This window comes from Dipodomys merriami, unplaced genomic scaffold (assembly GCF_024711535.1).
Source record: "Dipodomys merriami isolate MVZ:Mamm:240054 unplaced genomic scaffold, mDipMer1.0.p SCAF_42, whole genome shotgun sequence".
NCBI lineage: Eukaryota > Metazoa > Chordata > Mammalia > Rodentia > Heteromyidae > Dipodomys > Dipodomys merriami.
In genome coordinates, this window is record NW_027205826.1 from 5,515,910 (window position 1) to 5,543,216 (window position 27,307).

The 27,307-nt window shown below is 35.9% G+C and overlaps 1 protein-coding gene and 1 long non-coding RNA gene across 12 annotated transcripts in view; both read left to right on the forward strand.

Annotated features, from left to right (window-relative positions):
- Cep112 (centrosomal protein 112) overlaps window positions 1–27,307 on the forward strand; it is a 350,152-nt gene that overhangs the window by 204,104 nt on the left and 118,741 nt on the right. For all 11 annotated transcript variants that reach the window (XM_069993124.1, XM_069993126.1, XM_069993125.1 and 8 more), the window contains one exon: window positions 11,422–11,652. In XM_069993124.1, the coding sequence (XP_069849225.1) occupies window positions 11,422–11,652 (231 nt within the window). The remainder of the gene's footprint in view (window positions 1–11,421; window positions 11,653–27,307) is intronic.
- On the forward strand, window positions 18,748–24,225 carry LOC138807397 (uncharacterized). The gene is made up of 3 exons (XR_011366135.1): window positions 18,748–19,023; window positions 23,153–23,238; window positions 24,149–24,225. It is a non-coding gene; the product is annotated as an uncharacterized lncRNA (long non-coding RNA).

Genomic DNA, 27,307 nt, shown 5'->3' on the forward strand with positions numbered 1-27,307 from the left:
CTAGAACTTCCCTGAGGTGGAGGGAGCCTCCAGCACTGTCAGGTGCGGGCAGGTGCACCTGGGGCAATCTGCCCTCCCTAGTGGTACACACGCTTCTTGCCATGCAGCACTGATAGAATGAGCTGTCACGTTTGTTTATATGTCCTGGAGTTCTTTCTGTGTGAGGTAAAATGTTAATTCTAACCTGCCAATGAATGTCAAGTGAGAGAGGAGAATAGGGTTAGGCCCCTGTTGTTTGGGTTCTTACCTTTTCAGTGGGGGGAAGTGCTTTCCAATGATAAAGAAATCAGAAATCTTTTGTAACTTAAAATTGGTTCCCGCTGATAATTCTGCCTTTTTGATAAACCTTGTTCATCAACAAAACTACAATTCAGAAATGGACACTGAAGGCTTACTAATATAGGTAGTCCAGCTCCTTACAAGTCAGTGAAGCCATGATGCTCAGCTGGACAGGCACACAAATAAACCAATGATTGGCTTAGCTAACCAAAGAACTTTGAACTACCTAAATAGCCCAAATATGGAAAGGTCTACACCTTTGTCAAAGAGTTCGCCATTCTATGAACACCTCTTCATCACACTGTTTTGAATTCAGGCTCTCAAGTCTGTCTTTTTAAAACTTCATAAAGAAGAATAAGTGAAAATTTCTGGTTTCTATTAAATGCTCTTTATCTATTGAATATTCTTTTCAATTCCTATTAAATTAAAATTTAGCTGTTGTTTATTTTTTAAAATATATTTTATAGAAATATACATGGAAATGTCAGTGAATTTTATCAAATGCTTCTTTATGGAGTAAATTACATCCCGTGTGTGTGTGTGTGTGTGTGTGTGTGTGTGTGTGTGTGTGTGTCTGTCTGTCTGTCTGTCTGTCTGTCTGTCTGTCTGTCTGTCGATCTGTCTGTGTCTGTGTCTGTGTCTGTGTTTCTGTGTGTCTGATTGTCTGTATGCTGGTCCTAGGGCTTGAATTTAGGACTTGGGTACTGTCCCTGAGGTTTTGTGCTAAAGGCTAGTGCTCTACCACTTTAGCCACAGCTGTACTTCCAGACTTTTGGTGTTTAATTGTAGATAAGAGTCTCGCACAATTTCCTGCCCAGGCTGGCTTCAAACTGTAATCCTCACATCTTTGATCAGATTCTTGAGTAGCTAGGATTATAGGCATGAGGTACTGGCACCAGGCTTCCATCCAGTTTTTAAAATAATATTTTTTCATTGGATTTGTTAATAATTGTTGACAGAGATGAAAATTTCTTTTTGTTTTCTGTTGGGCATGTTCTTTAATCAATGCTATGTTCACCTCATAAATGGACTTGCTGGCTGATGCATTATTTTTCTGAAAGATTCAGTGTATAAGTGAGGTTTTTTCTGAAACATTTAGTAGAAGAGTTCAGCAGAGTCATCTGGGCTTGATACTTTGTTTCTGGGAAGATTTTTTGATTAGTTTCAATTTTCCTAATGGTTATAGGATGATTCACATTTTCCATTTCTTTTAGTCACTCTTGGTAAATCTTTGTAGTTTAGGATTTTTTCCCCTTTATCACAATTTGATGCTCAGTAGCATTTTTGTATTATATTCTGTACAGCTTGGTGATTGCATATTTTGTTTTTACACATTAGCAAACTTATTTGCTAATACTTTAAAATTATATGCCTGTGTTCATATATAAGTTAGGCTGGAAATTTTCTCTTCCTATCCCTATTATCTTTTGGTATTACTATCATAATAGCATTTAAATTAGTTTAAGAGAATTTTCTCTTCTTGTTTTCTAAGAGGCCCATAGATCATTAGAACTTATTTGTAACTTTCAGCTCAGTATTTTTAAAGATTTTTTAACCTTTCTGTTTCTTCAATTATATTATATTGTTTAGCTTTGTCTCCTTTTAGCATTTCATATATTTCTAGATATTTGTTTTACCTAGCAAATTTTGTAGTATGACCTCATTTTTTAATCTCTGATGACTGAATCTACGTCGATTTCAAAATTTATAGCATTGGTTATCATTATGTTCTTATAGATAACAGTGATAGCTTTATTTTTATTCCTAATATTGTTTGTGCTTTTTATTTTCATAATTCATCTTACCAAAAATTGCTTTTTCTTGGTTGGTTGTGTGTGTCATCAATAATTAGCCTTCTAAAATAAATTAGACATTAAAGCTATACATTTTCCTTATTTTAAGTTTATCCTTCAAGGTTTGATAAGCAATATTTTAATTGCCAGTCATTTAGAATAATTTATTTGAACGCTGTAAACTTATTTTTTGGTTAGTAAATATGTAACATGATTCAGAATTTCTAAGCCACAAAAAAGGTGCATAAAGTGACTTATACTCACTATATTACTTCTCATCTGGCCCTCTCAATTAGTGCCAATGTAAAAAGCATCATGTGTCTCTTTCCTATCATATCTAACTACTTAAAAATCCATCTTAATTTTGTCTTAGATTATAAAGTGTTGGGGGGGTTTTGTGCTTCTTGGGATTGAAGCCAGTGCATCTTACGTGCTAGAGAAATGTGCCACTTGAGCCTTTCTCCCTCCCCCACAGCTCTTGTGTTACAATTTTTATTCAGATATAAGAGCTCATTAACTGCCCAGATCGGCCTCTAACTGAAACCTCTTTTGTCTCAAGTCTGGGATTACAGGGTTTCCTAAAAGTTTTTTTATTTCAAAGAATATGGGGAATTATATTTGATTTGGTTTGTTTTTATTTGGTCATCATTTGGTATTTCAATTGCAGTGTTATCAAAGATAACTCTTTGTTTATGTAGATATGTATTTGTGTATATATACATATATATTAATATGTACATATGTATATGCCTTATGGAAATTCCTACTAGAATGGTGATTTGCCCTTTTTTCCCTGTAGTTTCATTAAATTTCTTGTATATTTTGGATACAAATCCATTATCATCTGTGTCTATCTTTCATACTCAACTTGTTTTTCACAGAGAAGAAGTTTTTCAAGTTGCCCTAATTATCAGTATTTATTTCATGAATTATGTTGGTATTGTATACGCAAGTGCATTGCAATAGTCAAATTCAATCACACTTCCTCCTGCATTTTGTTCTCAGGGTTTTTTTTTTATTAGTTTTTGTTTTTATCTTTGTGTATGTGTGGTGATGAGGATCAAAAAACTAGGGCCTTTTGCATACTAAGCAAGCATTCTACTATCAAGCCTACATATAACTTCAGCTCTTCATAAATTTTAAAGTTTTGTGCTTTACTTTTAAGTATATGGTCCTGATTTTTGATAATTAATTTTCATGAAAGGTATGAGAGCTGTATCTAGGTTCTTTATCTTAGTTTTTTGCATGTGAATATTTAATTGTTCTTGAACCATTTTTTGGAAAACTGTTGGTCTCCGTTGTCTGACCTTTGGTTCTTTATTAAAGATGTGTTGAGTATATTTAATGTAGGTCTGTTTCTAGACTTGCTGTTACATTTCATCTACATGTCTACACTTTTGCAAGTATTGTGCTTAGCTAGCTCACAGAAGAATTAACATTAAAGAACTACTCTTAAATATACTCCAGGGTAAATCCAAAAAGTATAAATAGTTTTCTATTAAGCTGACATACAAACATTAGATTCATGAAATATCTATAGGTATCAGAGTGGTACATTAGAGTATGAATGTTTTAAGTTATAGAATTTTATCTTAATTACTGTAGTGAGTCTTGAAATCATATAGTTTGAATCATATAATAGTGTATTGGCTCATTCATGTCTTTTGCCTTTCCTATGAGCTTTAGTATAGGCTAATAATTTTTTAAATAAGGGATTAGGTGGCATTTTATATCATTCATATTTTATGAAATATTTTTGCAGTAAGGATATATTAATGTATTACTTATGGAATGAAATTAATTTTAGGAAAGATGTATTGATTAGTGAAATTTTAGAAAGCTGACTCATGCTTCTACTTCCTTCCTTCATTGCTTCTTGCCTTTTTTTCTTTTTTGAAATAAACTTTATTATACACAATTAAGGCATACAAAATGATGTTATGGAAAATGAATAGATAACAAATTGTTAGTCTAGCGAAACAAATGCAGTTGCCCTTCTTTTCTTGTAGACTCACTCAGTTTGAGTCCCATAACATTTATCACCCTTAATTCTCATTCTGTTAGATCTCTAAATTCTACAAATCTGTACCCATTCCCTCCCTCTCCCGGCACACCTCATTAGGACCAATGCCTTTGTTGTTCTCTCTTTCTTTGTATAGTTTGTTACTTGTTTAGATCCCACATGTTAGTGAGACCATCCAATATTTTTATTTCTGTGTCTGGCTTATTCTACTTAGCATACTGCCTCTTGTAAACACTAAGAAAATGACACCTTCCTCCCTGCCGTTCTTCCTTCTCATCCCTCTGGCAAATACTCACTAATCTGTGAATTCTTGTTCTCAGCCATCATGTTTCAGATCTTCCCATATTTCACTCTTTCTCTCTTTTTTCTCCTTACAAAATTCCAATTATATATGTATATGTATATGTATATGTATATGTATATGTATATGTGTATGTATGTGTATGTATGTATGTATGTATATACATATATCCAAATTTACCTTCCAAACCTTTACCCTCTCATTTGACATCCCAATTTACCTTCCATAGCTTTAAATGTCTCTCCTTTAGTTTGTTATCTGGTGATGTCATTGTGCTAGACTCTAGGTACTAATTCATTCCCTTTTCTCTTTTATTTCACTTCTCTCATCTACTGTATTTAAACTGCCTTAAATCACTTGTCCTATGTGTGCAAAATTTTACTTGGGGGAATGATATTGGTATCTTTCTCTTAATTCTGACTTCCTTATTTTGTGACCCATTCTTTGTTTAACTGTCTGATTATCACAATATCTGAAGTGTTTGATGAGGAGAATCTATTTCTGCTAACCATAGTAATCCTTCTGGACCTTGTGATTTTTAGTGTGAACTCATATTCTAATATAACGTACTTGGAGGAATGTGGAGACATTAAACTGAAGAAGCTTTTCTTGAGAAGGAATTTGTGTTTGCTTTAGCAGAGTAGAGAACATTTGACCCGGAGCCACACTAGTCCTACTCCCTGTTCTCTGATTTAATCCAGCCATGTCATGATTTGTGCTCAGAAGCTGCAGGGTTGATCAGGACATTTGTCCTCAAAGGTGCCTTGCTTTTTGGGTATGCTTATTCACTTTCCTGCCTTCAGCACAGGAAATTCTACCGATGTGATGTTTCAGTTTCCCCTTTGTTTCTCTTCCTGTGAAAAAAGAAACAGTGAAGATTACGTATCATGCAATATTTAGTTATTTTTACTAAATCTAATCTGAAAAACGGGCTCAAGTGTATTAAATCACCAATATTCCTCATCCCCCTTGCATTAGTTGTTTAGTCTTTACTTGTTTTACTTCTGAAATTGCATTTCCCTCCATTCTACTCTTTTCCCAGGTGTTGGCCTTCCTCTTGCTAGAATGTATTTAATCCATTCCTAGCACTCACAATCCTTTATTATCTATACTAAATCTTTTTACCAAGTTTCCTTTTCCTTTTTCAAATGGAGAACTCATGGCCTTTTTTCTCCTCTTTCTAAGGCATGTGTACATATATGCATGTGTGTGCATGTCTGCTAGTAGGTCACATGTGGTGAGAGGGGTGCCTTATGTATTATACAGTGGTTTCTATATTATTTCTATATTGTAAGTCTTGATAAATATGTAATAAAATAGCAAATTAACACTGGCACATGAAAATATTTCAGCTTCTTGTGAGTGTTCATGAATATTCATGAATATTCAGTTACCTTCATATATCAAGAAATTATTGATTTATCTTGACCCTAAAAGTGCTTCAACAGTATTTATTCCATTTGGAAAATAATCCAATTGAACATACTATCAACTTGGATACTTTCATGAAATGCAAAATTCATTTAAAATTTTGTTTGGTGCTAGTTTGACAATAATCTTGGACATTCATAATTGCTTATAGGATCTTTAAGCCTACCCTTCATTTGCAGAACTTGACAGAGTTAGGCTGGTTTTGAGAGTTGCAGGCTTTCATAGGAAACTGGTCTGTCTGTGTGTTTTTAACTACTAATTAAAAGTCAGATTGATAAAAGTTGTTTTTGTAGTGTGTCTCTTAGAGACATAAACTTCATGAACTCGTGAAATTTAGCTTTCATGTCATCACATAATGAAATTTGATAACTCATTGTAATATTAAAAGAAATAAATTCATCTATTTTATTTGATCTTGCCACTTTTATCACTCTGGTTATCAGCACATGTTAATGATTGAAGTGAAGGAAACCTTCAGCCTCCAGTTCTTTCAGTTAATATTTAATTTCTCTCATAATTAATTAATGAATTTTTAGTATAGTTATATAATTTGGAAATCACCATTGGACCAAAGCTAGTGCTTATCATATTAAAGTAATTAAAAATGCTCTCCAAGTCAACATCATCTAATCAGCTAATACAAGTAACTAGATGGAGTGCAACATAGTGGTTGAGAAAAGGGTACAAATGTTGCTCACATTTAAAATGGATTCAGTATTTTTGTAGAGCAATTTGGAAAATGTTGAAAAAAGTTGTTGTGAGCCAATAACTTTTTTTCTGTGTTCTGGCAATGGTATGAATTGAACACAGGACCTTGTGCCACTTGAGCCACAGCTCCAACCTTTTTACATTGTTTTTTGTTTTTTTTTTTTGTCGGTCGTGGGGCTTGAACTCTGGACCTGGGCGCTGTCCCTCAGCTCTTCAGCTCAAGGCGAGCGCTCTACCACTAGAGCTACCACTTCCGGTTTTCTGGTGGTTTATTGGAGATAGGAGTCTCACGGTCTCTCCTGCCCGGGCTGGCTTTGAACCGCGATCCTCAGATCTCAGCCTCCTGAGTAGCTAGGATTACAGGCGTGAGCCACCAGCGCCCGGCTTACATTGTTTTTGAGGTGAGGTCCCAATGCCTGGAAAGACTTGGGTTTTTATCCTCCCAACTTGAACTTTCCAGTTTGTCTGAGAATGACAGGTACTTGCACCTGTACCTAGACATTGTGCTTTCCTATGTAGCTGGGATAACAGGTGAACACCACCATGACCAATAATTGGTTGAAATAGAGTCTCACAAACTTTTATGCATAGACTGGCATGAGCCACAATCCCCCAATCTCTGTCTCCCAAGTAGCTGGGATGACAGGCTTGAGCTACCACTCCCATCAGACCAAATAACTTGGATAATATTTCCTAAAAGCAAAATATCATCATAATTTATTCTCAGACATCTATGTATGAGTACTTGTCATTGGTACAGATATCCCGGATAAGGTTGTCCATGACAACAAAAGTAAGTGGCAGCAGTAGTAGTGGGTGCTTGCTTTCAGCTGCTTCCCAGTGTTTGTCTCCCTGGGCTGCATCCCTTTCCCTTCATTCACATAACGTTCTTTAGTTCAGGATTGCCTTTATTCCACCCAGGAACCTCTCAGAAGTTAATTTTGTTTCTTTTATTCCTCTTGTTACCATTAATACCTAGATTCATGCTTCCTACTATTTCTCCGGGGTTGATTTTGGGAAATGGCAATCAGCAGCTCATCTAGCCATCTTGATATTGCTGGGAATTTGTTCATTGTTTTATTGTTATTATAAAGGTGATGCACAGAAGGGTTACAGTCACATAAGTCAGGTAGAGTACATTTCTTTTTAGACAATGCCACCCCTTCCCTCTCACTCTCTGGATTTTTCCCTCCCATCCCCACCCACAAGTTGTATAGTTCATTTTTATTTTTTTTATTTTTTTATTTTTTTTAGTTCATTTTTAACATAGTACTTAGTGAATACAACTGCTGAATTTGTCCCTCGATTTCTGTGCCTCCCTTACCTTCCCAAAGACATATAAACAAATGATATGCAAAAAAGAAAACAAAAACAGCAACAAAGACAAAACCTCTTGTTGCCATTTCTTGGAGTTCATTTCAGTAAATATTATTTTGTATGATCCTCAGAGGCAAACAGGCATCATACCTTTGCATTCCTCTTGTTTTGCTCCATTAAAGCATCACCATTATCACTGCTTAAGTCAGTTTACTGTTAAGAAATTTCTCATCTTTTCAGGATTTGATTAAATTGACTACCTCTTCTTGTTTATTTTTCTCAGTTATTGAGTTTGAACTAATCATTATAAAACAAGGGACAAAAGGCAAGAGACTTTATTCTCAAGGACAATTCATCTATAGCTGCATATTGATATGCAGGTATCAATACATCTATGAAAGAGAAAATAAAAAGCTTTAAAACATCACAGGAAAAAGAAATTCTTTTCCAGTACACATTTGTGAGAACAGCCTTTTATGTGAAGTCCTCCTTCACATTCCTGTGAGACTGTTTCAAGTTAGCAGTTTTAGAGATAAAGCAAGAAAATGAACATTCTATCATCTCCACCCTCAAGGGTACAGATTTGTTATTATCAAGCATTTGGCATAAATATGTTTGTCTAGCCATCTGTAATGTGTCTCAATCTAAGAGTTGGGAAAAGCAGTCAATAGGGGAAGTACTAGTTATAATTCAAAATAAGGGTAACTTTATATCATACTGGGTTGCAACAGAGCTTAAGAAAATATGATACCTAGTGAAAATTAACATCTAGCAGTTATTTGTCATATAGAAATACTGTAGTTATTAATACTCAAAATTATAAATTTATTAATAGTAGTTATTTATTTTTAAAGCCTTTTTTACCATTTAGCTTTGTATTACAATTCTCAACATCTTAGTTACTTTTGCATTACTATATTATCTTTTGAGCTTTTCTGGTTTCCAGTCAGGTAAATGTTGCTGCTATATGAAGAACTTGTTGGAAGTACTTAATACAGTTAACATTATGTTTTGGAAATTTTTACATTCAAAACTAGTGCATTGGTAATAAGATATTTTCTTATACCTGAACTGACAGTTCATCTGGTACTGCAGATTAGGTTCCCTGTCAAATTTCCTTGAAAATAGCTAAAAAGGTTATATTTTTAAAAAATTCAATCGTTTTTCATATTGCTTTTAAATCTTTTGGTGAAGAACACCTTTTTTTTAGTGTACTCAAAGCTCTTACAGTAGTTTGGATGCTCAAGAGAACCAAATAGGACCAAAACTTGGAGATAAAAGCACAACAGGAAGGAAGCTGTCCATTTGAGGATGTTTTCTAAACTGAGGGAACATGAACTTAGATGTGCTTTGTGGTTTTGCCTCCAGTCTTAGGGACACACAGGACTAATAAACAAAGTCTTGTGCCTATTTCAGGAAGGAAGTCCTTCATGACACCAACATGTATACAGCTGGCATATCAGATTTGTCATTCAAATCTGGATTTGTCATTCAAATCTGATGATTTCAGGCAAAATTAATTATAGGTGGTAATTATTGATATAAAAGAAGTCGAGGGTCCTTATTTAATACTGTATGGTGAACCAGAAATAGAAAAATTATGTCTCAAAACTTAGCACTCATTGTATTGCCCACAAATATAAGGCAGTCTTCAAAAGGATGCTACTTGAATTAAATCACATCATCAAAGTATTCTGAAAAGTTTGAAGCTGAGAACTTATTTTAAAGTTATCTGTTGTGTCTCCAGGTTTATTTTATGTGCTATCATGGCTGGAGAACACACTTTCAATGTTCATGAGACACCATGGAATTGAAATGAGAAACTACTATTAACCAGACCTTCAGAAATTGTGAATAGCTGAACCCTTAAAGTCTTGAGCTACTACAATTACCAGACAGCAGATGGAAAATAGAGTTATTTAATATATAATCTATACTTAAAGAAATTTAAGTCAGTTAAAATTACCAACCATAGGTCTTTTTGAACAGTAACACCCCCTCCCTCATTTCTTCCCAATTTTCCCCCTCCCTTGTCTGATGTATAGCTAGTAAAGATCTTCTCCCATTCTGTGGTCTTTTTATTTATCTTGCTAGTTATGTCCTTTGCTATGCAGAAACTCTTCAGTTTGATGCAAACCCATTTATCTAGTCTTTCTTTGATTTGTTGTGATTTTGTATCTTAAGAAGTTCAGACCTGTGCCAAGGAGCCCTCATTACTGCACTGTACAGTACTCATTACTGTAACTGTAACCCCTCTGTGTATCACCTTTCCAAAGAGCTGCTGTTCAAATCTGCTGATCTCAGACAAAAGTGGACTTATGACAAAAACCAATACTGGAGAAGGTGATTATTATTTGATCATAAAAAGTTAATCAACAAGTAAAACATAATACTCATATTGGCCTTATAACACCAAACTATATAAAGGAAAACAATAGAGATTCGAAAGGATATAGATAAATCTACCAGTACAATGGGAGATTCATATATCTCTCTCTTCGTCTGTCTCTCTGTCTCTCTGCCAGGCAGTACTTGTGAGGCTGATATAGAAGGATTTCAGTTCAGGGCCAAGTTGGACTACATAGTGAGTTTCATGTAAGCCTCAGCTATTTAATGAGATGCTGATACAAAAACACAATAATAGTGATAGTAAGAAGAAAAAGAGGAGGAAGAAGGACAAGTTATGGTTATTTCAACAGCATACAAGTGTGATCCAATGAAAAGGTATGGAATATGACACTCAAAAAGTATAGAAAATACAGAATGCATATTTATTAATTGTAGAGAGCTGCGAGAGGCCGCACCTGGAAGATGGCGCCGGCTTCCGCCCTCCGCCTTCCCGATGGCGAGTGCTCTCGTGGTAAACAACTCCTGATATGGCTAAGGCAAAGAATCTGGCTTGCTTCTGTGCACCTGAACCTATTGGCGGTTCCCACGTGGCGTATCAGGGTTGGCTACCCAGCGGGTATTTAAGGCTGTGGGGAATTCTCCCCGGGGTTGGGGTCAGAAGATTACTAAAAGGTCCTGAATAAACTGCGGAGAGAAGAGTCCGGTGTCGCGTCGTCATTACCGGCCGAGGCGGTAGCGACAATTAATAATCATACATATGCTTGACTACAGAGCATGCCATTAGTCCCAATAATTTTCAGAGAATGAACAGAAGAAATAATACTCAAAATAATGACTCAAAATTCAGTATGCTCAATGTCCTTAAAACAAAAAACAAAAGCAAAGCTCGGTAATATATAAACAGATTTCCGTAACATGATGATGCTGAAAACTTGACAAAGCAAGTTCAGAAGAAGTCATGTAATATTCCATCTATATAGATTTAGAAACAAGTAAAACTAGGCAATAAATCATTCCAAGAAACAGATACGTGGTAAAAATGCTCAAGGTGAGAGGGAATAACACAGGATTGGGGAATGAGGAAAGCAAAGTGAAGAAGAGAAAAAGGAAGAAAAAAGTGAACTGCTTACAATGTAACTTTCATATTTTATTTATCAGCCATGTGCTTTCTTCTCTGTGACTTTCTTATTTATATCCTCTGCGTATCTTTTCTGAACAAGGTCATTGCGGATATGGAGGCCCAGGTTCACAAATTGAGAGAAGAACTGATTAACGTGAACTCTCAGCGGAAGCAGCAGCTGGTAGAGCTTGGTCTTCTTCGTGAAGAAGAAAAGCAAAGAGCTGCAAGGGACCACGAGACTACTGTCAACAAGCTGAAGGCTGAATCAGAAAAGATGAAAATGGAGCTGAAAAAGACTCATGCAGCTGAGACAGAGATGACTCTGGAAAAGGTGAGTTTCCTAACAGAAAATATTACTGGACAGTTAAAATGCACTGTGTTTAAAATGCACTGCCATCGCTCTGATATTTACTCTAAAATACATTATAGTCACTGTGATATTTAATTCCTAAAAGATAGTAAACATGAGATCACTTTTCAAATTTGTAAACTTTTAGATCAACAATTTTAAGTATCCTGGGTCTTAAGCAACACCAAATAATGCAAGGAATTCCTGAACTCTTCCTTTGACTTTCATGGAAGAGATTATATGCAAGATTCTAGTCCACAGTAGTTAAATACACATTGTGATAAAATAATATTGTTAATTATTTCTTAATTATGAATACTTGGGATGTAGTCCTGGATTTTTATAAGTTAAGACTAAGTTTCACATTTTCCTTAGATTGTCTAATAATCACCTCTAGACTTTATAGGTTTTTTTTTTGTTTTGTTTTGTTTGAACTCTGGGCCTGGGCGCTACCCCTCTGCTCTTCAGCTCAAGGCAAGTGCTCTGCCCCTTGAGCCACAGTGCCACTTCCGGTTTTCTAGTGCTTTATTGGAGATAAGAGTCTCATGGACTTTCCTGCCTGGGCTGGCTTTGAACCACAGTCCTCAGATCTCAGCCTCCTAAGTAGCTAGGATTACAGGTGTGAGCCACCGGCGCCCGGCGACTTTATAGTTTTCTTAAATAACACTTTAACATATTAAAGGATACTTTTTTCCCAGGTTGATATTTTAGAGGGAATAAGAAAAGTTTATTTAAAATTATATTTTTCTGAAGTAAATATAAATGCAATGTTTACACATTTTGGGTTGACTTATTATGCTCAAGGAAAAATCTCAGATATATTTTTTGATGTTCTAAATCAGTAAATATTTTAATCAGGTACTAAATATGAATTGCTATTAATCTTAATAGGTATGAGCAGTCATTATCCATCTGTATCTTTGGAATAAGCAATTTGAAAAGGGTTATTTAGGAATCATCTAATCCTCTTCAAACTTTTTTGTCTCATCTTTAGCTACAAATAGTATTGAGCCCTCACACAATACATACCACTCTACTTGGCATTACTCCACTGGTTTTATGTAGATTGTGAGTCTGGCTTGCCTTATCATAACTTAATTCATTAGAAAGTGGCATTTTACTAGACTTTGCCCTTAGCATGGCAAAAATAAAGGGAAATGAAGCCCTAAGAAGGCAGAGACTTCCTGGAAGAATAGTGTGGGAGTGTGTGTGGGGTAGGGAGGAGTTGTTCCTGGCTTGAAATGATGAATGTGAAAAAAAGGGAAAGTTGCTGAACCTGAAGTAGAACCATCAGGACCCAGGAGCATGTCCTGTAGGTCTTGGAGAACCACAGAGAGTGCTTTGCTTTAACACCATGACTAGGCGTTTGTTTTAATGCCTTCGAGAGTTTGAACAGAGTGATACAATGTGTCTCTTATTTAATTTGTTCTCTCTAACTGTATGTTTGAAATTAACTGAACTGAGAGCAAAGGAGGAAGGAGGGATACCAGTTAAGAGACTATTGCAGTAATTTAAATAGAGGGTGATAGTTGTGGGCTCTGGTGGTAGCTAGCTGTGACAATGATGAAAAAAATATTTAGGATTTGTTGTAAAGGTAGGACTGATAGAATTTACCATTAGTTTAGATGTGGGCATGAGAGAGGCTGGAATGAGTCAGTGTGACATTGGGACTACTTGTCCAAGATAGTGGACAGGTGGAGCTGCCCTTTTTTGCAAAGACTACAAGAGCAAGAAGCCCTTTCATGGTGTGTTGAGGCTGCGATGTCTTTGAAACATCTAGATGTATATATGAATAATTCTGTAAAGTGATACAAAATAAAACGAACAGTTTAAATACACAGTGTTAAAATACATAGTTTCAGGAATGTCCTCAAACAAAATGGTCTCAGACTCCTAATGATGACATATAAAAGAACCTGAGATAGAGTGACAGTGTATGGCACTTATCTTGTCTGTTAACTCTTGGCCTCAAATATTTCTGCTAGCAGTTCAAGGCACTGCTAAAACCAAAGTTCTTAAATGGCACTGATACTAGTATACTTTGACTTAAGAAAACTAGACATACCAAAACCAGACTAATAAAACATCCAATTTAGGCCTTTAGTTTTTACATTGTATATTAACATTTCAAATGTCTCTTTTAAGTAGGAGATAAGCTTTTCCAATGTAAGTTATATGTGTAACTTACAGGTTACAGATGAATTTTTAGAAACAGTATCAGAAATTACTGGTAATCAATATGGCAGAATTTCTGAAATATTTTCAATATACCAGGAAGATTTTCCCCCAGACATTGTAAGGATAAAAAGAAAAAAATGACAGTAATTATTGTCCTCAAAAATAGTATAATGTAATACAGAGCAGAAGGTAGAACTACATGCACATACATGCAGATAATTGCGATGCAAAGTGGAGGGGGAAATTACTTCCTACTTAGGAAATTAACCAGAACTAGATAGTCAATATGCCTTCTGACTAGTAGGTATACAGGATGGTATTTCAAGACATAGGAAAAACAAAAACAAGAGTAAATAAATCTTTTTACATGGCAGATAGATTGAAAAGGAAATAATGCTGTAGGAATCAGGCTGAAAGATAGAATAGGGATCATTGAAAGTTTCCAAACCTATGATTAGTATTTTGGTTGCATGGGGTAAAAATGGTGAGATGCTATGAAGGTTTCTGTAAAGCAAAGTGTCAAGATTCAGGTGACCTGGGGAAGTCATTCTGTTAGTGTTGGCAAGGTGATGGAGCAGGAGGCTTGACAGAGACCTGAGGTTTGGATATGTGAGGTAGTGCACGTGCCCCAGTGGCAGCAGTACAGAGGTGCATAAATTGAATTAATTAGATATGTTAAATGTAAATTCCAGTGGAGACATAGGAAGAGTTACTAGTGTGGAGAAGAAGAGGATGAAGTAGAAATATGTGAAATCAGAAGGGCTGCTTTCACTCAGCTGTGAGTCCAAAAGGAATATTTCAGGACTGGACAAAATAGCAATGGAAGATGCCCACAGAGAGGGCACTGCCTGAAGGCCTGGAAGTGAGTGAGATTGTGAAGAAGTAGATACTTAGGAGAGAGGAGAAAGATGGAGGCAGGGAGAGAGAGGCAAGGGGAAGGGGAAGAGAGAAAAAACTGCTTAGGAGGTTGGGGACAAAGACGATTTCATCAAGGTAGAAGAAATATGAGAGTATTGTTTTCATGGAAATAGAGGGAAAGAATGTTGGAAAGGAAGATTGTCAAGAGTATGACAGAAAATCAGGAAGAATGAAGGTTGAGGAGAGGTCACTGGGCTTAAAACAGAGCAGCCATTGATGATCTTGGGCAGAGCCCTAAAAGTGATAGTATAGACAGAAATGCTCTTGGAAAAGATGAATGAGGCAGTGGAGATGAGGGAAAATTTGATGTTCATGTTAGCAAGTAAGAGTTCCAAAGAACAGCTAGACCTTTAGAGAGTGTAATTTTACAGTGAGCATGTCTTGAACATTTGAAAGTACATGAGAAAAGGACTCATAGAGAATGGAAGATAATTGGCAGTGTGCAATGTACTAGGGTCTTAATAGCATCCTCATTAGAGGCCCACGTCAGCATCTTGGCTACAAGCATCCAGATGCACAAGATACTAGTCTCTTCCTGAGATGTGCCATACACTCCCCTGTCTAAATCCTTATACCTATCACCTTCTGATTTTCATATAACCAGGTTCCTTCTCATCATTCTGCATTTCTCAGACAATAGCTCTGCCTCTAAACTCTCACCTATGTAACTGTCTTTGCTCCTGCCTCATTGCCTTCATAACTCATCTTACTATCTACGTATTATCTTTTTATTTATTTGTGCCCAATTGTTTATTCTCTATTCTCTTCTTCCATTAGATTATATTCTCCAAGAACAGGACATTGTCTGTCAGTTCATTTCTATATCATTGCTGCCTTGGAAAACCTGCCTGGTGGTAGGTGCTAGCCGCTAGTAAGAGTATAGGGAACCGGTAACATATCTTTTGCTTAGGGAGGAAGGAAGAAGAAGATTGGTAAAGAGAAGTTCTGTGAAAGACTTGAGAAGATATATAGCTAAATTTAGTGTATATTTTCTTGGTATAGGGCCACTGTAGTCTGCAGTTAGGAGGGAGCTTCAACAATGTTCAACAAGAAATGTTCTTATTACCTTATGTATGAATTGTAACCCCTCTGTACATTACCTTCATATAAAATTAAATTTAAAAAAGAAGAAGAAACATCTAAGCTGAAGGTGGAATATGTAGGCAGGAGATCTCTGGTAACAGTGGAGTCTTATAGCTAGAGGAAGAATCTAGATAGCATGAGTCTGAAGAATGGGATGCTCCTGAAGTGCACTGAGAACAGTTGTGCAAGAAGACAGAAGAAATTTTAGCTGACAGAATAGTGGCACCAAGAAACCTAGTGAGGATACAGGGACTTGAGGGGAAAGAGGAGCATCTAAGGAGAGGGAACAAAGCTTAACATTTTCAAATCGAGAGAAGACATGGACTGAGTAGAGAGTATGGCTTGTACAATAGTAGTTTCCAAAACTTTAGGATTAAGTACAGTTCTTTGTACAAAGCAGCATGCATTTAATACAAAGTGAACAAATAAAAGAATGATAACAGAAATTCAATATAGCTTCTGTACATAGGAATGTGGGTAAATTTTATTTCAACTTATTATACTTTGGATAGGACAAGTATATCTTTGTAGTCAGATAGTCCTTTGTGATCTTAGTATTGTCATTTCCTCATATTCCTTAATAACTTGAACACAAAGCATAATGTCCTTGGCCAGTTTTCTCCCCTTTGAGGTTCCTGATGTTTTCCTCATTAACTCATATAAACCTCTTTTTTTTTAAATTGTATTGTTAAGGCGATGTACAGAGGGGTTACAGTAACATAAGTAAGGTAGTGATTACATTTCCTGTCTAATTTGTTACCTCTTCCCTCGTTTTCTCCCTTTTTCCTTCAACCCCCATTGTCTCCCCCAAGTTGTACAGATAATTTCCAACATGTTATCTTGTGAGTATCATTGTTGCATAGGTTCCCCCTTTGTCCTTTGTCTCACCATTTTGTTGTTCCCCTTCCCTTCCTTAGTTCGGATAAACATATATACAATACCCAGGGTGCCAGAATTGAACGCAGTGACAACAGGGGATAAACCATAGGGGGGAAAACACAAAAGAAAAAAAAAAGAAATCACGTAGTACATTGACAACAACAACAACAAAGAAAAACCTCTTGCATCCTTTTATAATGAGAATTGTAAAAACCTTATCATCATTGTGGCAAGTATTTTTGACATTCACCTTTTATTTAAGCTATAGAGAAAAATTTTGTTGTCAATCTGTATTCAGCCTGATCTACTATTTATCTTTTCCTTTGTGAATATAACCCTTACAGTCATTTTAAGCTTAGTATTTTGGTATTTAAAAATATACCAACACATTATTTTCTGTAACATACTCCACCCAAAACAAAGCTCTTAAGAATTGGGCATAGCACTTACCAGCTCAGGTTCTTGCTCTGTAATTTTAAGTGGTATCTGAAGGATTATACTGGAATTCTGCCAGCCTGGAGTCATTAAAAGACTCGGAGCAACAATTCAGCATCTTTTTCAAATTTAAGAAAAGCTCCATATGGCATAATTATTCAAGGCTAAGGTCATAGAAACTACTTAAACCTTTGAAATTTATAATTAAAGGATTAATACTAACTTATGAAGACGTTGTCATTTTGGCTTAAAAAGGATTTCTAATCTCAATCCTGTTCTTCTTCCTTTGATCTTCCCTGACTTTTTCCTTTACTAAAAATGTGACATTTTATATCCTTAAATTTTAAATTAAATATTAAGCCTTGGAGACATTGGTTGACAAACAACAAGCAATATAGTCTTTATTATACTTTACAAGTGGTGATGGATTCAAAGTCATTTTCCCGACCTTCAGCCTGATGTGCTGGTGATAAATGACACCTCTAAACAATAATATATTAGTTTGCAAAAGAAAAATACACAAGTGCCAACCTGGAAAATATAAGATGTACATTGAACTTGGATGTAGTGAATTGAGGTTCATTTATGTAAAGGTTTCTATTTTAGTGCAACTTTGAATAATCTTCCTTGTATACTTTCTTTGAATACACACACATATAATACATATATATGTATATATACATATATACCAGTACATATATGTATAAACATATATACCTTTACGAATATGTATATACACATGTGCATATATGTGTATATATGCATATGTACCTGTACATGTGTGTATATACACATGCATATATACATATGCATATACTCCCATATATGTATATAACATTAGTGTCTTCATAATGATGAAATGATTACAAATAAAAACAGAAACATAAATTATTGTACTGTGTTAAACCATGGTCCTTCCCATCTCTGCTTCCCGAGAAGCTGTGATTATAAATTGAGCTTCTGTGCCTTTTGAATCCTGTATTATAGAACTGATATAACAAGTTGATCAGATGCTTACCTTGGACTGTAATTGTTCAACATATATCTCCTGGATAGTGAGGATTACAAACATGCCCAACTTGTTGATTGAGATGGAGGAATCTCCCTCACTTCTTGCCCAGATTGGCTTTAAACCATGATCCTCCCCATCTCTACCTCTTCAAGTAGCTGAGGTTATAGGTATATACCACCACAGTCAGCTATATGTGATTTTTAGATTGTATTTTTTTCTTTTTTCTTTTTTTGGGGGGAGGGGGTCATGGGGCTTGAACTCTGGGCTTGGGCGCTATCCCTGGATTGTATTTTCTTCTGTACTATCTAAATGTTACACACTTATGCACTTGGTCAGCTCAACAGTGATGTTCAGGATTCACCATGTTGTTTTATTTTTTTCCCTGTCCCTAAGCCCTAGGGTGACTAAAACTTTCTTCCCTTTTTCTACTCCTGGAAAATCAGCATCCCAAGGAAAGGGGCATACTAGCCTTCAGCTCTGGCATCACACACTGGCTGATATCAGAATCCAAGCAATATGATTGTGAAGTCATCAACCTGCCTCGCCCTCCTTGAGAAACTGGAAGTTTCCCAAGTACAATGCCTTAGGAGCCCAAATACCTGTCAGGTCAGGGAGGCACCCAGCATCATTAGCCACTTCCTGCCTGCAGCCTGCACATGGGGCTCTCAGCCCCACTTCTGGGATCTTCCTAGGGGCTAAAGATGTGGGCCTCTATGGCCTTTCACTGCCCATCTCCTAAGGAAAGGCTAGTTTTGGAACTGACAGGGATGAAAGAACATGGTAGAGCCCATGCAGCAGAGCAGATTGTACCCCTGAGAGAAACAGGACCATCTGTCCCCAGAGAGACGGTAAGACTGAGACACCCTGGCAAAAATGAATCTCATGAGACCTGAATTTGGCATAAATTTGTGATAAAACAGCCCCTCCCTTTGAGGAGATAAATTTCAGCAGGGGTATGGATACCAGGAGGGGGAACTGGTTAAGTTGAACTGAAATCAGGACTACCATCTGAATCTGCTGGGTTGCATGCCATGGCAAACACCCTAAAAATCAGAATCTGGAGGAAGTGGTAGATGTGGTAGAATGTTAACTAATTGCTTAAAAACTTATAAAGCAGTATTAGCCAAAACAAAGTGAACAGCATTGTAGCTGCTGGGGTAAAGTTGTTGTTGTTGTTGTTGTTTGTGGTTGGTCATGGGGCTTGAATTCTGGGCCTGGGTGCTGTCTCTCAGCTCTTCAGCTCAAGGCAAGCTCGCTACCACACTTCCGGTTTTCTAGTGGTTTATTGGAGATAGGAGTCTCACTGTCTTTCCTGCCTGGGCTGGCTTTGAACTGAAATCCTCAGATCTCAGCCTCCTGAGTAGCTAGGATTACAGGCGTGAGCCACCGGAGACTGGCTTGGGGTAAAGATTTTCATAATCCCATTTATCCTTTTTGTCTTTCTTTATTTTTCCTCCTTCTTTTAGTAAACTAAATGATGTCTAACTATACATAAAATTTACCATTTTAACTATATTTTACTGTTCAGATGGAGCAGCCATCTCCATTATCCATAAGCAGAGTGTTTTTAATATTGGTAAAACACAAACTGTAGCCATTGACCAGTAATTACCCCTCCTTTGTTCCCTCTCTTCAGCCCTGGGCAAATACCACTCTGTATTTGGCAGCATCACAGTTATCCTTTGGTGATTGGCCTATTTTACTTAAAATTGTATCTTCAAGGTTCATCTATGTCATATGTGTCAGAGTTTTTGTAAGGCTGATGAGATTCCATTGTATGTATAACCACATTTTGTCTTCCCATGTACCTGTTGATGCACACTTGGATTGCAAGCATGAGGTGTTGTGAGTGATTGGCTGGAGGCATGGGTGTACAAGTATGTCTTCTAGTTTCTGCCTTCATTTCTTTTAATAGATACCCAGAAAAGAACTTGGTGTGTATGACAACTCTATATCTCACCTTTTGAAAACATGTCATATTCTTTCTGTAATTGGGCTATTTCACATTCGAACTGTCAGTACACAATTTCTGCCTGCCATAGCCAATACTTTGGCTTTAAAATAAGATACCATGATAACTGGTAGTCAGAGTCTCCTATCTTTCTTGTCTCTCCCACCAAAGAGACAATCTCTTCTGTGCCATAAATTCTCTTTGTACAGGTAGGTTACAGTCTCTCTTCCTGGTTTTACATATGATGTTTTCTTTACTTGGTAGACCTGGGCACTGTCCCAGGCTCCCCACACCAACTACATCTCTTTCTTGTATTCTTCCAACTCTTCATCCATTTCTCAGTTTTTAATGCAAATAATTAACATATAGGTTGTGTAGACAAACCATCATCACTGTCAAGTAATGAGTGCTTCCATCACCTCAAATATTCCCCACTTTGTTATCAACCCTGTCTCCTACTTGAGGTAACCATTCATCTGCTTCCTGAGACTGTGGATTTACCTGTTCTAGAATGTCATGTAAGTTAATTATTCAGTGTATTATCTTTTTGTGTTTGTGTGCTGGTTATAGGGCTTGAACCTCAGGGCATAGGTACTGTTCCTGAGCTTCTTTGGCTCAAGGCTAGCACTCTACCACTCGAGCCAGCCCCAATTCTGGCTTTTTCTGGTTGGTTTATTGGAGATAAGAATCATGGACTTTCATGCCTAGGCTGGCTTCACACTGAAATCCTCAGATCTCAGCTTCCTGAATAACTAGGATTATAGGCATGAGTCACCAGTGCTCAGCCTGTGTATAGTTTTCTTGAAAGTTACTTCTTTCTCCTTAGCAGGATGCTTATAAAAGCTCCCATGTTATTGTATTTAACAGTAATTGTATGGATATACCAGTTTGTTTGTCCATCCTCCAACTGAGGAATAGTTTGAGAATTAATGTAAACATAAATTTTAATTTCACTTAGGTAAATTGCAACGAGTAGGATTGCTGTGTCATACATTAAAAATATTTTTAAGTTCATTAGAAATGGCTGGACTGGTGTTCAAAATGATTAGATTGTTTCTCTACCAGCAAGATATGTGAATTCTAGTCATGTTTGCATCCATATAGATATTTCTCATCCCATGTTCCTTCATGAACACTAGTTTTGACCACTTTGACATGTGTGTACTTATCATCTGAATATCTTCCTTAGTGAAATGTATTTGATTTTTTCTGTTTTGATTTTTTATGTTTTGTTGTTCACTTTCTTATTGTTTATTATCTTTAAGTAGTTGTACAAAGGAGTTGCCATTCACCAAAGCAGTTTATGAATACAATGTATCTTGATCAATGTCACCCCTTTACACCATTCTCACCTAGCCCATGCTGGGTATAGTATACATTGAGTTTTTTGCTGTATTCTCCCTATTTCTCTTCATTTGTCTGTCCCTCTCCTTTCCCCTAAGCCCTACCTCCCTCTCAAGTACCCATTTCCGGGTATTTATTTTGTTGAACTATGATGTAAGAAATTATACTGAATTACTATTGAATTTGTGTTTATTTATATATTCTGGATGCAAGTTCTTTATTCCATGTATGAAGTCCAAACACTTTTTCATCATGAGTGGCCCGACATCTTTCCTTGAACAATGCCTTCCAAAGAGCACCATCTTCATTTTAACTAAGTCTCCCAGTTTGTTCTTTTATACATCACCCTTTTGTTGTCATGTGTAACATTTCTTATCTAACCTAAGATCACAAAGATTTCTGTTGTTTCTTATAAAAGTTTTATACTTTTAGATTTTATATTTAAATCTGAAGTCCATTTTGAGTCAATTTTTGTGAATGGTGTGAAGAATGCATTAAGCTTCAATTGTTGGATCTTTTGTTGAAAAGTTCTTTCTCCATTGAATGGGCCTTTGCAGCTCTGTTGAAAATCAGTTCATTTTATATTGTGCTCTGTCAGTGGAAGAATTTTATTCTGTTGATCTATGTGCCTGTCTTTTTCCAATACACACCATATTATTATCATGGCTTTCCAGGAAGTCTGTTATAGTGTTTATATAGTGTTTATTTTTTTTTCTTTTGTTGTTAGTTACCCTTGTTATTGTTGTTGCTCTTGCTGGAATTTCATTTTCTTTCATTTGTGTTGACTTATCTGTTTAGAGAGAATTGAAATCTTAATGAAACTGCATCTTCTAATCTATGAAAATAGATTTTTCCATTTGTTTACATCTTTAGCTCCTTTTATCAGCATTTATACTTTTTAGCATGTAAGTATGGTACATATTTTGGTAGACTACATCTAATCATTTTACATTTTTATCTTAATTCTTTTTTTTTTTTTTTTTGCTGGTTCTGAGACTTGAACTCTAGACCTTTGCCCTTTGCACTGTCCCTAAGCTTCTTTTTTTTTTTTTTTTTTTTTTGTCGGTTGTGGGGCTTAAACTCTGGGCCTGGGCACTGTCCCTCAACTCTTTAGCTCAAGGCTAGTGCCCTACCACTTGAGCCACAGCGCCACTTCTGACTTTTTCTACTTATGTGGTACTGAGGAATCAAACCCAGGGTTTCATGCATGCGAGGAAAGCACTCTACCACTGAGCCACCTTCCCAGCCCCCCTTAAGCTTCTTTTGCTCAAGGCTAGTGCTCTACTTGAGCCACAGCACCTCTTCCGGCTTTTTCTGTGATTAATTGGAGATAAGAGTCTCATGGATTTTCCTGCCTGGGCTGGCTTCCAATCATGATCCTCAGATCTCAGCCTCCTGAGTAGCTAGGATTACATAAGGCATAAGCCACCAGTGCCCCACTATCTTAATTCTTAATTGTTCATGTTCATATGTAGAAATACAATAGATTTTTTTCAAATATTGACCTTATATAAGCTTTCTAAAAAGCACTGATAAGTTGTAGTCACTTTTTTTCATGTAGTCTTTGGGTTTTTGTATACCAGTTATCAAATAATTATTGTCTATAAGACAGTAGTGATTTTAATGATGCCACGTATGTCAACACATTTTTCTTATAGTAAGATATTTTGTTAATACATTAGTAAGTTTTGGGAAACAACTTAGATGAAGCTTAATGTAGGAAGACTCATGTGAACCAGAGGAAAAGAAGGTGTGACATGGAGGCAAGGTATTTGGAATTTCCAGTTTACTTTGTTGTATACTATGATAAACATGCAGTTTTTAAAGTGAGAACACAATAAGCAAACATAAGCTAACAAATGTGACAGACAACTGTCAAATTTCTCTGCTTAACCTACGTTATTCTTTACTCTCCAAAGTATCATTCTTTTTAAAAATCAAGGTGATATAAAAAGACTTTAAAATAAAATTGTTTATACGTATATTTTTAACATTCCGTTAGACTAGAACCTTGAATACTTAATATTTCAAATTTTGTTCAATTATAATTTATAAATTAGACCCCCAGCATAGTTTATTCTCCAATATTAAGCCAAATATATTCACAAATATTTTTAATAGTAAGAAAATTTTAAAGTATTTCTGATATCTGCCATTAAACATTATTTAATATCAGTTCATAACTGAGAATATTTTAAGAACCTAAGTACTCACAAAGGAGGAAGTAACAATGCTTGATAGGAAATGTACTCATTACCCTACTCATGTAACTGTAACCCCTCTGTACAGTATTTTTACAATAAAAAATATATATGGAAAAAAATGAGTAGAAAATTTTTAGCCCTCATATTTTAAATTATGTTCTTCTTTAAATATTTTTTATTTTAAATGTTTCATAACATCACTAGGTTATGTTTTGAAGTATATATTCATGTATTTTAAATATATTTTTATAGGTGCCAGATATTTAGTGTTACTGATATACATTTCCACACCTATCCAGCACACTGTTTGGTTTTGGTGACAGTGTGGTATGTACCATGGAAACATTTTCAGTTCTTCAGATTGTATCAAAAAATATTGTTGAAAAAGGAAGAGCTGTGTTTTAAGTGTGTGCAGATGTGAATTTTGGCTAACAGAACTATTTTTAATATTCATCTATGGTATTCTCTTGGCAGAGAAAATAGCCTGAAATTACAAAGCAGTAGACACCCTGGGAACATGCCACGGAAGCCCCAGGTCATGGAAAATATGAAATATTTGCATAACTGGTATGTGCAAGGTCTTTACATCTGTAGGTTGACAATTATTAAATATGGCAAAAATTAAAGAAGACCTAAATTAAAGAACACCTGAGTGTAAAAACTCAACCTGCCTAGAGTATCATTTTTCCAAGAAGTGATCCTTCAGTACAGTGCAGTTATAATAAAAAAACTTCGGCCTTTTCATTGAAATATTGACGCTAGATCTAAATTTTTTTTGAGTATTACCTAATCGCCTTTGAAAAAATAACAGTTGGAGGGGTTTTATTTCCTGATTTCATGACTAAGTATAGAAGTTGTAAAATACAAATGATGTGAGCCATGTGTGGAGGTACACATCTGTAATCCCAGTAGCCAACAAGCCAGGGATACACAGGGAGCACCTGTCTTAAAAAAAAAAACTAAGAGAGACAGACAGACAGGGAGATGGAGATGAGATAGAAAGATAGAGAGAGAGAGGAGAGAGAAAGAGAGGGAGGGAGTCAGGGTAGCCTGAGGAAAAAGTTAGTGAGCCTCACTCCCCATTCAAGTAATAACTTGAATGTAGTGGCTTATTCATGTAAGTAGGAGGACTACCATCCATAACTGACCTTGGGGGGAAAATGTTCAAGACCTGTTAGAAAAATAACCAAAAATAAAGGGTTGGAATATATCTCAAGTGGTAGAGTATTTTATATCTCAAGTGGTAGAGTGTGAGGACTTAGTTCAAACTCCAGTACTACCAACAAATAAGCACAAAATTCACACATAACTTTTCTTTGAAAGTGGATATTGTTGATGATAAAACAGTCTCCTATTTTTTCAGTGTCATACATCTAGATACTCAGATTTTTGTTGTTTTATGCTCAATTGTTAAAAATACATGTGAGTATAGACCTGACTATGTTGCCCAATGGAGCTTCCTCCCTGTGTACCTATCACATGTCAGGGCAACTTTCTCATCTACCTTAATTCTTGCAGCCTTTGCATTTATTATTGCTTCAAAATGGTTGGAGATACTAAGTAAGGCTCAGATGAACTGAGAAACAACCACAGGAATATAATTCTGTTGTACCTTTCCCCACCCTGTGCTTGCAGTTATTTCCCAATTATTTCTCAGCTAATCTAGCCAGCTGTTAGCTGGGATAGATTGCCATGAGCAAAAGACTGAAGAAGCTTCTGCTGCTTCTCAATGAAAGTGAATTTATAAACTAGTTTATGCCTATTGCCACTGTTCCATCTTTTTCAACCAGACACTGATCTGAGTTTCACCACAACAGTTTGTACATCACCTTTATGTACACAGGTCCCCACCCTGGTTTCTTGTGCCTACTTTGATTGGTCTTGAGTGTTTGATAGCTGATGCATCATTCAGCTCTTATTTGATCACTTTGGACTTGATTTTTAGATCCATTTGACAATACTAAATATTAAATAAATTGTGTGTTTTTTAGTAGAATTGGTGGTCCATGTCCCTGGACAAACAGTGGACCTTTCCCCTGATGTTTCCTTTTAGGATGATTAGAAATCCTCCAGCACTGTGCTGCTCATCCCTGGATGGGGGTGGAGGAATGCTTACCCTATATTACCTTATTTTTTTTTAATTTAATTTTATTTTATTTGTGAACATACTGTACAGAGGGGTTACAATTACATGGGCAGGATAATGCATACATTTCAGCCTCCTCCTTTGTTTACCCTTCACATCCCTTCCCAGCCTCTCCCCTCCCAATCCCAATCCCAATCCCAATCCCCAATCCTCTCCTGCCCCCCCCCCCCGCACCGACGTTGTAAAGCTCGTTTTGGACATGACAACTTGTACTTCTCATTGTTGCAACAGGTCCACCTGTATCCTTAAACAACTTGTTTTTCCCCATCTCCTCCACAAGTTATACTGACATCAAATATAGTGAAAGCAGGGGTTACTATGGGGGAGGGACATACAAAGCAACAAAGAAATAATCTTATAAATGTGTTAGAAACACATGCATGAAAGAAAAAAAAACATTAAAATACATATCTAAGGGTTCATTTTCCTAACATCACATTATCTGACCTTTTCCACTTGACTCATACATATACTAGATATTGCAAATAAGGGAAACCATGGGACCTATATTTCTTTGGGGTGTTACCTTATTTGAATTAACATTATGTGTTAGAGTTTTGCTTTGCATTTTAATTTGCATTGTAGTCTTTTACTTCCCTAATAATACTTCATCTGTTCCAGAGTACCTTTAGAAAAGCATTTGCTTTTGTTTTGAATCCTAGCAATTTTTAAAACCATCTTTTATTCTGTATAATGTCTGAATTCAATCTTATACATTTATTTTTAGAAGGTAAGTTCTGTTCTTAAATTCTCCTTTGACATCTTTAGAAATTTCTGCCTAATTAAATAGCAGTGCTTGAAAGTCATTGTGACTTTTGAAAGCTGCAAGATTGTCTTATCATTGTCTTGGAGAGATTAGGGATGCTTGCTGGGAAGATGGCTTTTTTCCCTAAACAAAACTAAAGTTTTGTTGTCCTATTGTAATGCTTATTTTAATCTGGTTGATTTTCTTTCTGCAGATAGTATATAACAGGAATCAAAAATAGTTCAATAAAATTAAAAGCCTTCAATTATAAGTGGAGTTGACTGTTGTGCGATTGTGACTGCTACTCTTGACAGAAGTAGAGAGAATTTCTCTATGCTGCTAAGGTCTGTTTTGGCAATGGGGTGTAAATCATTCCTAGTCCTTTCTTAAGTGTGAATAATCTATGAGGAAAATAGACCCATTTTAAATATGTAAATATCCTAAAGTGAATAGAGAATGAAAAACAAGGGAAAGTATGATAATTTTTAAACAAGAACAACAGCTTTTAATACATGTGATTATGATTGGAAAACAGCATAACAAAAAAATTTATTAACAGAAGTTTAAATGAATTTAATGTAATGAAAGGAAATTCAGTTATAGTAAAAATTGAAACACTTTGTTACTATAGAAAAATACTCTTCACTTAGCTTTAAGCTCTAAATAGAAGATAAGAAAATACTTATTTTTTCCATTCATTTAAATAGGCTTTCTTTTGAAAGTTACTGTTCCCTATGCTATC